Genomic DNA, 16,488 nt, shown 5'->3' with positions numbered 1-16,488 from the left:
GTTCCTACCCTTCTGAAGGAGTCCTAGTGTTCTTAGCATCCTCTAAATTTCACACCCAGGGGCAAAAGCCTAGTCACTCTGTCCTAATTATAGCTCTGTTGAGTGCCAATGATGTATGTCACGGATGGGGTTCAGAGCTGGGTATCTGAATCTCAGTGATGGTACCTGAGCCCTCACCCCTAAAGATATGGTGCCTTGGAAATGATGGCCATTTATCAGAATTCTGAGGCAGCAAATAACCACCTGGATTGCAAAGAAATTCTCCTCCCTCGTCATCCCAAGAATCTTAAATTCAGATGAGTTTGAATTTTGCTGACAAATTTTTTTAAGAAAGAAAGAAAGACAGATAGGAAGGAAGGAAGGAAGGATGGGAGGAGGGAAGGAAGGAAAAAGAGAGAGAGAGAGAGAGAGAGAGAGAGAGAGAGAGAGGAAAATGCTTTGGATACTCCCATTCAGTGACACAGTGAACCACGGAGGCTCAGAAACAGCCCCCTCCCAAAGTCTAAATGGGGTCACTCAGCTCGAGTCCACAGAGCAGGAGAAGGGGAGCTGCGAACTCCAAGAGAATCCACAAATGGCCCTGAGTGACAGTCAGCCTGGGAAAGAAGCCTACTTGCCCAAGACTTCCAAGGGGCATGTAATAGACCACGATGCTTTCTAGAGTCTAGACACATGTTCTCCGCATCCAGATCTGAGTTGTAGAGTAAGAAGGTGGTGAAAGCTCTGGGAACACCTGGGCTCAAAATCTTGCATCTGACAGTTACTGTGTGACTGTGAGTAACCCGCTTTGTCTCTATGTTCCCCGTCCAGTAAATGGGAAGGGGGGGGGGGGGTTTGGATACAATTCCCTGTATTCTCTTCCAGACCTGGATCCGTGATCCTTTTTGGGGAAAACAACTCAATTCAGCTTTTTTCCAAGTTAAGAGCTAAGAGAAGCCCTGAGATGATTATGGGAAAAGGGGGAGAGTCGGCTTGACTCTGGTCACTGAGGAAAGCTAGAAGCTGAAATCCCAATTCAACCAGAAGCCAAAGACATTTCACTTCTTTACCCCACTGGGAGTCAGACTGAAGGCTGGGGTTCGACTCTGATGCCTTTAATGAAAAGAGAGGGAAACAGAGAGATATAAGGTCAAAAAAAAAAAAAGACAGGAAGACATGATATAAGGCCATCTGGTCACCCACAGAAAGGCAAAATGGCGATCAAACCGAGGTACTTCCAAATTGCCATTCTTTATCTGCATCTATCCCCAGTTCTTCAAAAACAGCCTTTTAGAGCTCAAACTCAAGAGATCCCCAGGATGGAGCAAGGAAATAGATGCAAAGTAAAAATCCTGAAAGATGATATGGCCAATGTCCATTTCTTTCATTGAGAACTTAATGGATCTTTGGGGAAAAGTACTTGAGAAGGTTAAAGTGCTAGTCCACCATTTGGAAAAATCATAAAACGATCAATTTCTAAGTAATGGGCCCTTACAAGGGGAGTCCAAACTTCCATTTTACAGGTGAAGAAACTAAGGGCAACAGTGGTCAAGTGACTGAACCAAGATCACACAGGAGTGAAAGACTCAGGGTTGGGATTCATCGTCAAGTTCCCAATTCCAAACCCAGCGCTCTCTTCCCCGCGTCTCATTTTCTTTAGGTACAGTCACTTGGCAAACAAGGTTTCCAAGAGTTTTTATTGTCCTGCTTGTCAATCCAACTAGAGAGGCTGGTTAGGGCATCTCATATTGTCTTGAGGCGTCAAGCCCTCTCTTTTTATCTCGTTGGGTTTAGCAGATTGTAACCTGAGAACTGGCATTGGGATGGCTGACCTAGGAACCGCTCAGTTGATGCTCCTAGGTGAATTCTATCCATTACCTAACTTTAAAAAAAATTGCACCAAACACACACACAATAAGGCCTTTGTCCTCACAAAGAAAAACACAATTTTCAACAGCTCAGCTCTCAGAAGCCAAGGGAACTAACATCCCCAACCCAACACAAACACAGGGGCCCGTCCAAAGCCTCAAGAGTCAGCTCCGTCTAAGACTCAGGATGGGGGGGAAGTGGGGAGAGACAAGGGGGTATGGCTAAGTTTTTTACAGTAACCTCTAAGAGAGGAGGTTGACTCAAACTGGGGAAGCCTAACGCTGGTACCTCCAGAATTGTTAGGGCACAGCTCTGCTCTTGGCAGGAGAATCTTACTCCTAACAGGCACGGCTCCCGTTATTACAAATGCGAGCCAAAGGCCTGTCATCTTTAAAATCCTATACTTCCAAATGAGATTACATCTGCTTCGAGAATGCCAAAAAAGAAAAAAGAAAAAAAAACACCTTGATTATGTAGAGAGGCCGGCCTTCTGGGCCATTTTCATGGGAAAACATTACTTAAGAGAACAAGACATTCCAATCCTGGGAAACTTTTTTTTTTAAGTAGATGTTTTATTAAAACCTTAACACTGAACATCAATATCACCATCTCAACTCTTTTAGTTACAATTTACATTTAAATTAATTAGTTTCAATGCGTAAATATTGTAACGATTTTTTTTTCCAGTTACTCTCTCCAAGTCCGCATTGGGTTCCATAGTTGTTCACTCATTTTCTTCTACTTCCTCTCTTGGTTGGTCATAATATATATATGGATTCTTCTCTTCTATTTCTTTTTTTTTTTTTTGGATTATTTCATAAAGATCTTTCAATTTCTTCCTATTCTTCATACTTCTTGGTCCTGATATCATAATATCTCATTAACTTCCCTCACCAATGGACAATGAAGTTGCTTCCACTTTTTTGTTATTATCATTTATTATTATTCTGTTGTCATTCAGTCATTGCAGTCACATCCAATTCTTTGGCACCCCATTTGGAGTTTTCTTGGCAAAGATACTGGAGTGACCATCCTGGGCAAGTCACTTAACCCCAATTGCCTCAGGGAAAAAAAAAAAGATACTGGAGTGGTTTGCCATTTCCTTTCTAGCTCATTTAACAGATGAGGAAACTGAGGCAGATACAAGTAAGTGATTTGCCCAGAGTCTCACTATTTGAGGCCAAATCCAAACTCAGTTCTTCCTAAGTCTAGGCCCAGCATCCTATCTACACTGCTAGCTGACATTATTATTCATAATAATATTATTGTAATTCCTTTTGATAACTATTTTGAATGCTGCCATAAAAAGATTTGAAAAGAAGTATTTTCTATTGTTTTTTACCACACTTTCGAGGGACAGCCACAAAATTACCAGGCTCAGAAAATCTCTAGAGCATTTGTGTCCCAGATGCAGGATCAGGAAATTCCTTCTAGTTGTGCATATTCAACCCACCGATTCCTTCTCCTCTGAGATCTCACCTCACCTTTCCAGTTCTCAGTGCTTCCCCCAAATTACTTAACATTTTCTTTGTATCTACTCATCTCTATACATTGTACCTCTTCTGGAGACCAGGGGTCCTGGAAAGGAAGGAATGGTTTGGGTTTCAGTTGGCTTGGTATCCCCCACAATACTTTGCACACAGCAGTCACTTAATAAATGACTATGGAATCTCAAATGTCCCTCCCAGCTCTAATTCTTCGAAAGCATAACAGTAAAGGAAGAAAAACAAATTTCACACCTACTTGCAAACTTAGCATTTAAGCCTCTAAATTCAAGGACCATAATATTTTAAAGCATCATTAACAATTCAATGGGAGAAACAGGAAAGCTAATAAAAGTAAGGGGTCATGCAACCATAGGCCTTTAAAACCCCACTTTGATATTGAACAAGTTCTTCAATAAAGCTGTTCTTCCTTAATGTTGCCTGCCCCATTTGTCCTGGCTAAAGGGACCTTCCAAGATCATTACATGAAATTCATGAGATTTCGGGCCCTTAACAATTAAACCTTATCTATTCCACATGATGGGGTCCTTATCAATTGTGCCAAAGGGTGTGTTATTTGTTTGTTATTTTTAATTTGTTTGGGACATAGTTTGAGAGATAAGAAAGCAGCGTCTACAATCAGGAAGACCTGAAATTAAATCTGGACTCTACTGTTGACTAGTTTTGCAACTTTGAGAAAGTTAGAAGCACTTTGAGCCCCAGACCATAAGTTAGAGATGGCATCTGCTTTGGGAGAAGAGTTCCCATACACAACAAAGCCATCAGTCCTTGACATGTTGATGGAGCTATACCCCAATGAGTTCTTCTTTCTCTCTTGCTGCTGTACCGAATTTTCATCATCACCATGGCGATCCTATGACTGGCTTCCTCCCAAGTAATTTCTGCCAAGTCTTATCCCTAATCAAGCCAATCCCGTTTGCAAGTGTTCAGCAAGACTAGCCCTGGAGACGAGCAAAGCGTTCATTACTCACAGGCTCGAACGGTGCCAGAAGGACACAACATCCCTCCATTGAGATTCTCGGAGGAAAAAACACTACTCGATTTATGACCTGACATCATCGAGGAGGAGAGGGGTTTGAGAGCTTGCTTGCAAATTCGAGAACGTACCGACTCCGGTCTGGGATAGAAAATACACTTGGTCTCTATGTCTCCTTGACATGACGTTATTACTGTCATAACATAACATCATGAAGGCAAAAGGCTTCAGGCTGGGGTGGAGAATGAATAAAAAGCTAAATTTCATCCACTCCTTCATTCATTTTTTCATCGAGTCATTTGCTATTCAACAGACACTTATTGATTAGTTTTGTTTTCCATCCTTTATTTTAGAACACACCATTATCTCTTGATTTCACGATCTTATAGATGGAACCGTGAATTATGAGCTAATCAATGCTGTTCTATGAGCTAATCATTGTTCTTAGACGTAGATCAATCGACTCCTTCACAGCCCTATTCACCGACTATGTAATATTCCAAACAAAGTGTCCCTTCTCTGGCCATCACTCATCTATTATAATAGATGTGTGAACGTCTTGGGCAGGGACTGTCCCTCCTTTTATAATTTGTATCTCTAGAACTCAGCACAGGTCTTGGCACATAATAAGCTCTTAATATTTTTTTTAATTCATTCATTCATTTATTGCCATCAAGACAATAGGGATATTCTAAATAATACTATGGTTAAAGAAATGAAGTTAGGAATATCTATATTCAAACCATATCTCTGGTCCATAGCTCTGTGATCATGGGCCATCAATTAGCTTTTTCTGTTTCCTCTTCTACAAATTAAGAACAATAAAACCTGCCTCACACAGTGTTGTGATGAGCAAACTAGATAAGAAAGGATCATACATTTGGTCCTAGATGTGGGGAAGGACTGGGACTTCAGAGGCTCTTATTTAACAGAAGGGGGAAATTAATGATCGTAAGATCATGGGATCACAGAGCTAGAAGGGAGCTCAGAGACCAGCTAGGTCTGACCCACTTTACAGATGAGGAAATGGAGGTCCAGGAGAGAGTTGTGTCACATCCAAGATTATCAGTGTCAGAGGTGAGATGAAATCCAGATTCTGATTCCAGAGACAACTCTCTTTTCACCATACTACAATGTCTCCCTAAAGTATTTTGTAAATCTCAAAGTATTGTAAAAATGCCTTTCATTATTATTTATCCCATTCTCAATGAGCTTCAATAGAGTCCAGATGACTATAATGATAATGGCACCTAAGATTGTTTCTTCTCACTGGAATGAATGGGCAGCCATTACAGAGCAATATAGAAGAATAGCTAGAAATGGCCCCAATTTAAAAGGAAGTACAAAGCACATGTACATAAACCAAAGATAGACATCTTCCACGAGGAAGGTCTAGCCAATTTCCACGGTCCCAAGGCACTAGGCAATTTTCCCAGGACTACTGGGACTCTGCTTTTCCCAACCCTTCCCAGCTCCCTCTAAAAGTTAAAAAAAAAATCATGACTACTCAAACCACAGCCTCAACACTATCAACAGAAGAACATAACTGGAAAATAAAGAGAAAGGGACAGCCTTGAACCAGCAGACAAATATCAAAGTTTTCTGAAAAAGTAACGAGACCCACGTCTCAAAAGGATCTTGTCAAGAGTCAATAAAAGTCATCCAATTCCACGTAAAACTATTCCATTCTTATTTATCATATAACTGAAAATTTATTAAACAAGGGCAAGGACTTTCATTATCCAATAATAAGGGGGGGAGGGGTGTATTGATTATTTTGGAGACAAGGAGATCTGAATTCAAAACCTGAAATGGGTCCATTTAAACTCTCTGAATCTCATCTGTCAAATGAGGCAAACAATAGCTGTGTATGACATTTAACTTAATTAGCAGGATGCCTGGCACATAGTAGGTGCCAATTAAATGTTTACTGACTCAAAATTATTAACATGGAAATGTTTTCCATGATCGTACAGGCATCAGCTACATCAGATTGTTCACCGTCTCAGGGAGGAAGAGAGGAAGAAAATTTAAATGTTAAAAATTGTTTTTACGTGTAATGGGAGGAGAATAAAATACTATTTAAAACTAAAAGGAAAAGTTTATTGAATGAACTAGAGATTAACACTTAATGTTTCCCTGAGATTTATCTGGGACTGTCCACCAGGATCCTAATGCTGATGAACAGGACCTCGGAGTCCAATTCTTTCCTTTTACAGAAAAACAAGTGTAATAAGTCACAGATAGGGACCACCAGCACCCATTGAGCCTGTGTAAAGGTCTAGGGAGGGGGTCTCTTCATGACAACACAGTATCCACCTTATAAAAGCCATCTCCCTTTATCTCACACATGAGCCAGACACAGAACAAGAAGATCTGTCCCTTCTCCTGCTAGTCAAAACAACAGAACATGGGGCTAGGTCTATGATTTCACTGGTGTGGAGTGCAAAGAACTCCTATTATGGAAATTCCTTCCACCGATGTAGACCAGCACCAGCAAAGTCCTCTACAATCCTAGGTTATGTGAGTCACAGAGGACACAAGTCCAGTCAGCTAATAGCTGGAGAGCACTTGAATTGAGCCTTTCCTGACGCTGACATCAGCCCTCTCCTGAGCTTTTAAGGCATGTGACCTAGAAAAGTGTATTCAGTAGGCTGGAAGTGACCAAAAACGAGTCTTCATCTGTGTTTTTAGTGGATGGAACCAATCATTCCTTCTTTTCCCCATCGCTGGGTGGAACTGTTTCCTATTTTATCACATTTCCCCATTGCTTTTTATGGGTAAAGGTCAATTCGACATTGCAAAACGACATTTAAAAGAAGAAACTTAAACTACAGACCGACATTTACTGAGGAACAAAAATCAGGACAAAACAATTCTTGTTTCTAGTTTTGAGAGTTCCTGCTTCTAAGTAAGCTCTTATCAGATTTCCAGCATCAGCCAAGCTCTTGGCCTTCCATTCGGCCTCCTTCTCTTCAACTCTAGGTGATAAAGGAACAGGAAAACCAATGATCACTTCTCCTGTAGGTCTCTTTGGGTGGTAGGGGGTTAATGATCCAAGAGACGAGGGGGAAAAGTGGATGCCGAAAACCATACCAGCAAGGCTGAGTTTAGCAGCTGTTACTTTGGGAGATATATAGATAAATAGATAATATTTTTTTTCTTTTTCATAATCCTGAAGGGAAATGTGTAATGATCATGGTGGGAACTGGCGAACTCAGAAAAATGACAAAAAATAAAAACTAAAAGATCATACTTGAAGCTAAGGGGAAAACAATACTTTGCTTTCCAATTATTCAAGAATTTCAATATTTATTCAAGAATTAGTCTTGGCTCGGTAGAAAGCAGCCTGGCCTTTAAATCCAAAAGACCCAGATTCAGGTTCTACCTGATGCATAATAACTGTGTGAGCCTGAATGAGTCACAGAAACCCCAAGTAATAGCATAAAACCATGAACTACAGAGCATGTGGCTCATGTACATTGGGAGAGGCAGCTTTCTCCCCCTGTCTCCCAAATCCTTCCTGCCTCCCAAGATTCCCTGGACCATTGCGATCCTATTTCTGTTCCCCCTTTTCCCTCCCCACAATGACCATGGGAAGACCATTAAACTCGGGTACTTCTAAACAATTCTCTAATCCTTTAAGCTATGAACAAACTTCTGACTTAGATTCATTTATCAAGTACCTACTCTGTGCCAAGCTTTGTACTAGAGACATGAAGGAAAATGCAGAACGAGTCACTGCTTTTAAAGAAATTAAATGCTATTTGTTTTTCTTTTCTCTTGTTTTCCTTTCACCTTTTGATCTGATTTTTCTTGGTCAGCAAGACAAATATGGAAATATATGTAGAAATATTGCACACGTTTAACCTATATTGGATCACTTACTGTCTATGGCAAGGAGTGGGAGAAAAATTTGGAACACAATGGATAAATGTTGAAATTTATTTTTGCATATATTTGGAAAAATAAAAAGGTATTTTAAAAAAGGAAAAAATTAAAAATCCACAAAAAAGAAATTAAATTCTAAACCACCTGTATATACATCACTAAATGAAAGATATTATTTTATTAGAAAATAATTGAGGAAATCAGTAAAGGCCTTATTAAGGAGATGGCCCTTGAATAGAGGCTGTGTCATAGAGTGGAAAGGATCCTGTTCTACTGTAAAGGATGTGGATTAAAGTCCTGCCCCAGATATTTACTATTTGTGTGATATTGTGAAAGCATTTCTATGATCCCAAGGCCTTGAAAAAATCAGGCTGTTGATCTAGATAACATCTGCCTTCTCTTTCAGTTAAATTAAAGATCACATGAGTTTTGAAAGACCCAGTAGCAGTAGCCAGATTTTCTAAACCACAGGCAGGTACCAAAAAAAAAAAAAAAAAAAAAAAAAAAAAAAGCAATCTGTCTACTGAAATCTTCCTGCTGCTCACTGGTTCATTACCTCTGAGGACCATGTTCCATCTTCCTCAACTTTTCCCTTGAATGTACGGCTTGACTTTTTTTGGCCCATTCATTTTAAAACTACATCCATCACCAACCAATAAACAGGTTATTCTTGGAGCCTGGCTTGTTCTGGCAAGATGCTCAGGCTCATGCAGATGATGATAAATGAGAGTAGAATTACCCAGTTCCCCCCATGGCTCCCACTACTCTCGTTGTCATCATCAGCATCCCCCTTGAAATGATCTCATTCCACCTTTGAAACCATTCCGAACGCCAGGAGTTTAAATCGGGCAGAGTTGATTTTGCTTTTGCAAACTTTTACACTGTAATTATATACAGGCCTCCATGCCACCTATTTCCTCCAGACTGTAACATTTTACGTCTTTTTTAGGCTTATGTTGAGGTCGTTTTTTTTTTTTCCTCGCATGTTATGAAATAAGATATAAGCTTATTCTGAGCGCTAGGCGCCTCGCTGCCAGAAAACTGCCCCAACAGAAACCAAATCTGACTATTTTCTTCCTCCAAAGTACAGTTTATACTATTCTATACCCTATTAAAGTACATACATAAAACCAGATCAAGTGTAAGCTTCCCCACAGGTCAGCTGAAACCCTAACACTATATCCCGTGGAGAGGGTGCTTCTTAGTCGGACGCCCCTGAAAGGTTCAAAAGAAAACCACAGGAGAGCTTGAGGGAGTCCCCAAGGTTGACAAATTCATCATCTATTTCGCCATTTCTTCACTTTTCTCCTTAGATCTTTAGCAAACACTCACTGGTCCCCTATGAAATCACAGCATTTAATGCTGGAAAGAGCCCTTTGAGATCATGTCATCAAACCTCCTCATTCTACAGACGAGGCTCAGGAGAGGGGGTGACTCATTCTCCTCTTCCTGGGGGTGCTTCTCCATCCACCCCCAGATTTCCAAGAGCTAAATAGTTCCATTGCCAAGTGCTGAGGGTTCTGGAGGGGGCAGCCTTAGAGAGAAGAGCACACATGCAGGGAGAGGGATGAGCTGCAGGTCACCTCTGGGGACCTCACTTGACCAAGGAGTTTGGACAACGTTCTGCCCTCCATTAAGGCTTCTTGGCTCTGGATTATCTGGGATTTAGCAACTTGGGTCCCAGACTCTCAAGTGAGCAAGCTCGTTGCTGACCACGTCTGTAGGTCTGGGAGCTGGCAGAAGCCATTTTAGCAGAACCTATTTCCATAGTCAATAACAATAGCTAACATTGGTGGAGGACTTTAAAATTTATCTAGTACTTTGTAAATAGTATCTCATTTTGTCCTCACAACAATCCTATTATTATTCCCATTTTTGGATGGGAAAATTGAGGTACAGACAAGTTAAGTCACTGTCCCTGGGTCACCATTAGATTGATATATCTAATGTCAAATTTGAACTTAGGTCCTTCCAATTCTGAATCCTGCTCTCTAGATATGGCGTCACCAAGCTGCCTAATTATGTGAGTACAAAATGTGCATGTGTAGTCATTCTCCATCGTGTCCAAACTTCATGACTCCATTTGGGGTTTTTTAGAAAAGATACTGAAGTGATTTGCCATTTCCTTCCCCACTCATTTGCAAATGAAGAAACTGAGGCAAACAGACTTAAGGACCTTGCCTAGGATCACACAGTTGGTAAGGGTCAGAGGCTAGATTTGAATTCAGGAAAATGAGTCTTCCTGACTTCAGGCCCAGTTCTCTAGCCAATGGGCCATCCAGCTACCTTATTATTTAAAAGAGATATGCATGTTTTTTATTATATATAACATATGTTATATAAAATATGCATTATGTGACACATGTATGCATACAATATATATTGGGTACATATGTGCTTATGAATTTTTATTTAAAAATAATTCTTGCTGATCTCATAATAGACATCAATGATCCCCAAAGAGTCTGGTTTCTCTAGGGGCAGATAAAAATAAATAGTCCTATCTCCTCTCTGAACTTTGTAAATATAAAAATGTTCTAAATACAATTCCCAGATCTACATTTGGGAGACTGACTCGCTGCCACTTCGAGCCTTCATGATGCTGAGTAGGTCACTAAAATTCAGTTTCCTCAACTATAAAGTGAAACTTTGGACCAGTTTACTTCTAAGGACCCTTCCAGCTCTAAATCTAGGAACTATGCTCTCTCTCTGGACCTCAGTTTCCCCAAATGCAAATTGAGGTGGTTAAACTGAAGTCCCTACCCATTAAAAACGCATGCTCTTATGATCATCTTCAGAACTAACCGGGGCAGGCGCATTAAACAATGTCTACCTTCAGAGAAAGGTGTAGGATTTCCATATTTTTTCTAAAACGATTTCCTTGGTTTTACTAGATATTTTCAAATAGTTCCTCCCAACTATTAATTCATTTAACAAGCATCTATAAAGCACTTAATATGTTCCAAGCACTCTGCTAGGTGTTAGGGATACAAGGACAAAAGAAAAATGCTTGTGGAAATGGAAGGAGACTTCCAAAAGCCCCTCATCACTTTACATTTTAATACTCAAATAATTTCTTGGAGAAAAATAATCTTTCATCTCTGGAACTTTAAGTCCTTAAATATGACCTAATTAGAGTAATTTCCTCTGAACCTTTAGGAGATTAAATAAGAATCATTCCATTCCATTTTGTAAATAAAGAAAACGGAGTCTGAACTAGGTTACTTGCCTTAAAACTAGTCAATAAATCTTCAGCTAAGCCAAGATTTGACCTCAACGGATTCTGTCTAGCAGTCCCATATATCCACATCATTACCTAAACTCTCCACTGTAAAATTCTACCAGCTCTCTAGCTAGGTTCTTTCTGGGTCTCTTGATCTCTCTTTAATGACAATGATACATTTTCCACCTCTGCTGCCACTGATTGACTTCATCCTTAGATCTTACTTAATCATTTCTGATCCCCATTTATCATTTCTTAACGCTGACCTCACCACTTGTTGGGGGAAAGTCTGGGTGGCTTAAACACAGATGGCTCTTGCTAAAACTGATAAGCACACTTTCACCTACTCACCATGGACGACAACAAACAGAAGCCGTTACCGCCTTTATGCTTTTCCAGCCCGGCTTTATGGACACGTGTGGCTTTGTTTAAAAAATGTGACCTGGTAAATGGCATGTAAAACATGTTAAAGTGAGTGTGTGTGTGCGTGTGTGTGTGTGTGTGTGTGTGTGTGTGTGTGTGTGTGTTGGGGGGGGTAGAGACAGAGACAAAATGAGTGAGTGAAGAGAGAGAAAAACGACAGAAAAAAGGAAAGGAAAAAAAAGATAAGTGAAGGAAGAAAGAGAAAAACTAGAAAAAGGAAGAGAGAAAGAGGAAGGAAAAAAGAAAGAATGAGTTAAAGAGAAAAAAGAAAAGAGGAAGAAAAAAGAAGGGAAGAAAGAGATTAAAAGAGAAAAAGGAGAGAGAAAGGAAGAAAAAAGAGAAAGAGGAAAGGGGGAAAGAAAGAAAGAAAACAGAAAGAAAGAAAGAAAGAAAGAAAGAAAGAAAGAAAGAAAGAAAGAAAGAAAGAAAGAAAGAAAGAAAGAAAGAAAGAAAGAAAGAAAGAAAAGAAAGAAAGAAAGAAAGAAAGAAAGAAAGAAAATAATGGAAGGAAAGAGGGAAGGAAAGAAAGAAACCTAGAGATTTAATTTTGGTAGTCCTTATTCATAAGCCTAATGCCTTTCTTCTGGTTCTTCCAATTATTTAAACAGCCACTCTTAGATTACAAAAAAAAATTTAAAGAGAATTTACAAAAAAAAAAAAAGTTGAAAATGAAACTAATATTCAGTTTGGTAGGTTATGATTATGATAGACTATGGTGAAAGATACCTCACCATCACTGAGCTCAAAGGGACTTCTGTGGGATCCAGTCCAACCCCTTGATTTTATAGATGAGGAAAGGGCAGGAACGAGGTGAGGTGAATGATCCAAGAGCACACAAGTAGTAAGTGGCAATCAGAATTGAAGCCAGGTCCCTCCGATTCTAAATCCCTGCTCTCTCCATCAGACAGCTACTGTTCCCACTAGGTAGTTAACTGTTATCCACTAGAAACAAGCTCCATTCTTCGACCTTCCTAAGACTCAAATCAGATACTGATTCTAACAGTCTTCTGACAGTCAGAAAAGGCAAAGTACCTCTAGTAAGTTCCAGCCATCCTCATTCTGCCTTTAGCTATATTCACTTCTACTCTCGTTCCCTCCCCACCCCACTCCCACACATACTTCTCTCTGACCAAAGCCACCCTTCTCTCCGTTATCTTTAAATGACATCTCTCCCTTTCTATCTGCTCTTAAGAAACAACAAAGTTTAAGGTGACATCGGACTCAGGTGCAATAGGAACCTCCATCACGGACTGGAAGGATGTCAATCTTCAGCTGACTTCTGTGACTCTGATGTCAAGGGGGTGATTGATTCCCAGAATGCAGGCCTGGTATTTCCTCTCCCTAGCCAAGCTCAGAAACAAGCCAGGCTTGCATAAAGGCATCAGATACCTACAGTTTCCTTCTAGGAGTGATTTCCTTTTACATATAGTTTCTTTTTCCCCCTCCGGTCTTAAATCCTCATTACTAGGGGAGGTTCAGACTTACCAAGCAGACACACATTATGCATGGGTTGTCCGTGATAAAGGGGATCTGGAGGACTTCACCTTCATTTTCACATTTAGCAACTGAACCTGTGATGAGATCAAGACAGTTTTTAAATTGAATTTTACTCCAGTGACTGATAACAAAATGCACTTCATGATTGTGTACTGGTTCTTTTGATCCCTTCCCACTCCCTTCCAGAAATTCTTCCTATTAGATTTGTGTTCTTTTTTTTTCTTTTGGGGGGAGGGCTGAGTGTACTGAACGTTTGCACCCATTATGTATCGCCTAGACATTTAGTTTATGATACATTCAGTGGATCTGCCTTCATTCCAATCCAAAAGATAATTACACTCTGTATCTGAACTCTGCTAGCCATTAGAGCTACAAAGACGGGAGAGGTACTAGTCGGTTCCTGCGCTCAACAAAATTATTTTTACTGACGTATAATGATACCCCAAAAAAATTTTAAATGAAACCCAAGGGGACAATTTGGGAATCCAAAAACTATATTTTGGGGGAGGGGAAAGAAGAGACAGACTTTCCCTGTCACGGAGTAAACGAAAGGTTCTCTTTCTCAATCGGTGTAACTAAATTAGGTTTTCCATTAGGAGTAACTATTCTACAATCATAGGGACATTCTAATCTAACACTTTCCCTCGCTCCCTCCTCCCCCCCAAAAAAAAAAAATCTGATTAGTCTCCTGAGCAAAAACTGAAAATGGACCCAATTAGAGCTCCCTGCCCCGGCCTCTTTTCGGATCGGCCTTTTATCATCCTTCCTGAAATCACTTTTGAAACGTAATCCTTGTTGCTTTTACTAGAAATTGACTCAACACCCTTTTTTATGCACCAGGTGTCAGTAAAGTATGTCCTCCAGAAAAAAAAAAAAATTAGCTTAGGTCTTCACCTGCCTGAAAACATATAATTATATGCTATGAACATTATCCTTTAAAAAAAAAAAAAACGCGCTATATTCTTTAAATGTAAGTCGGGGCAAACTGGTGCTTTTTGATGCTCCAGCAGCCAAGACTTGAGGAAGGTCAGAGAGAACTGGGCGCGTGTAGCTCCCGAATGAGGACAGGGATGGCTAAATGGAGTCTGGATCGGGGACTGGGGGAAGAGATAGCAGCACGAGTAAAAAAGACCGAAGGGATCCGGGGATGGAGACGAGTTACCCGGAGCCGGGTCTAAGGAACTCTTGCCACGTGAAAATCCTCAGTCTTTTCTCTGCCTGCCTATTCCCAGAGCCGCTGCTCGGCTGACTCGGTGCCTATCACGGAATTCCTCTGGCCCTCCCGCAGATGCGAGTCCCGGGCTTTGCTTCAGCCTCAGCAGGCAAGTCATTTGCCAAGACAGAAGGAGCGGAGTTAACTCTCTGCTGTCTCGGCTACCGGTCCCTTCCCGAGCTCCCTCCCGGGTTGTCTCGGCACTCGGACTGTTCGGCTGCTGCAGCCTGGGCGGCTGCCGCAGAAGCGCTACCCCTACTTCCCCTCTCCCCTACCTGTCAGGAATGAGGAAGCCAGAGACATCTGGACCCACAGGTTACTCAGCAGCAGCCAGACACTGAAGGTAATCCCAGGGGAAGCCAGCCACTGCCGCGGAGCCAGAGGCCGGACGCTGGGGGAGAGCCAGAGCATCGTCACCTGGAGGCAACCCGGGTCGCCCGGACGAGGGCTTGCTGCCGCTGCCGCTGCCGCTGCTGCTACTGCTGCTGCTGAGGCTATAGCTGCTGCTGTTACTCAGGCTGCTGCTGCTCAGACTGCCGCTGCTCTTTCCTCCTCCTTCTCCTTTTCCTCCTCCTCCTCCTCCTCTTCTCCTCAGTGAAAAGAGCTTCTTCTCAGCCGGCGTGTCAGGAGACAGGAGGGATGCAGTGGGAATGGTAGGCAGGGGAGGGAGGAGGAAAGCAAAGAGGGGTGGGGGGCCGCCGGGAGGAGGGGGCCGGCCCACGGCTGCTCTTATCCTAGTAGGCTTTTTTTTTTTTTTTTTTTTTTAAGGGAGTTAGTTTCTAGAAGCTCCTCCTCAATCCCTCCTTGAGCCAGACAGCGGCAGGCTGAGTAGAGAGGACAGACTGATGGACGGACACAGGGGGCTGCCGGCTAACTGAGCCTTATCGCCCGGTGGGGAAGCAACACGCAGAGAGGCGGAATAGAAAGGAAGGACGGGCGGACAGTCAGACAGAGCGGAGCGTCCGAGACAGGGAAGGAAGAGACAGAAGAGACAGAAGAGGCAACGGAGAGATGAGAAGGAAAGGAGTTGAGTGGAGAGACAGAGAGGCAGAGGCAGAGGCAGAAGCAAAGCGAGGGAAGCAGGGAGGGACCCAGGGCGAGGAGCAGATGGGGCAGCGGCCCCAGCCCCGTTCCAGCCCCGCAGCCTGGGCAGCCGCGGCAGCCTGAGCGGCAGCGGTACGCGGCCCAGCCCCAGCCCCGGCAGCAGCAGCAACGGCGGCAGCGGCGGCAGCCGGGCGCACCGGGCAGAACCGGCTATTTGCTAGCCGGCTGTCTGCCGCTGCCGCTCCGCTGCAGGGACCCAAGCCCGGCTGCCGCCCCTGCCCGGGTGCTCCGGGCCCCAGCGGCGGCCACAGCAGCTGTCACCGCCCCTACTCCCGCCCTGGGTTTCGCGCCCCCTCCCCCGTGGGTCCCGTGCACGCGCGCGCGTACACACACACACACACACACACACACACACACTCGCTTGTACCCCTGCGTTCCCCTTTGCACCCCCGGACTGACTGGCTGGGGACACCAGGGCGACCGAGGGCTTCTGGACTTTTCCACGCTAAAGAAGCAAGTCCTAGCTGCGAGTCCCTTTCAGGATCCCCCTCCCCGCCCCCGGATTGCATTGGGATTATCCCAGGGGAGAAACCAAGGCAGCCTAAGAGTCACAGAGCGTCCTTGCTTCAGACTCATGCACAGTCTCTGGGCATCTCCGACTCCACAGGAGAGCCAGGGGGAGCAGCCCTCTGCTCGGGCTCGGGGAGAAGGGGAGAGGGCGCCGGCAGAGGAAGCGGGATGGGGAACGGCCGGGCCAGGTGTGGGGGGCAGAGGGATGGCTGCGGGAGGGACGACGGCCAGCGGAGGCTTCCACTACCGGCTCCTTCTGCCCCTCCAACTAGGTAGGGCAGGAAGGGCCCGGAGGCAG

General features: G+C 43.0%; 1 protein-coding gene across 1 annotated transcript in view; it reads right to left on the bottom strand.

The window, feature by feature from the left end:
- BMPER (BMP binding endothelial regulator) overlaps window positions 1–16,073 on the bottom strand; it is a 280,694-nt gene extending 264,621 nt beyond the window's left edge. The window contains exons 1-2 of the mRNA XM_051979397.1: window positions 14,852–16,073; window positions 13,352–13,437 (exon numbers count right to left, since the gene is read on the bottom strand). Of these exons, the coding sequence (XP_051835357.1) occupies window positions 13,352–13,437; window positions 14,852–14,987 (222 nt within the window). The 5' untranslated portion in view covers window positions 14,988–16,073. The remainder of the gene's footprint in view (window positions 1–13,351; window positions 13,438–14,851) is intronic.
- Between the last annotated feature and the right edge of the window lie 415 nt (window positions 16,074–16,488).

The sequence above is a fragment of the Antechinus flavipes genome, chromosome 1 (genome assembly GCF_016432865.1).
Source record: "Antechinus flavipes isolate AdamAnt ecotype Samford, QLD, Australia chromosome 1, AdamAnt_v2, whole genome shotgun sequence".
Taxonomy (NCBI): Eukaryota; Metazoa; Chordata; class Mammalia; order Dasyuromorphia; family Dasyuridae; genus Antechinus; species Antechinus flavipes.
This window is presented reverse-complemented; position numbering and strand designations above follow the sequence as displayed.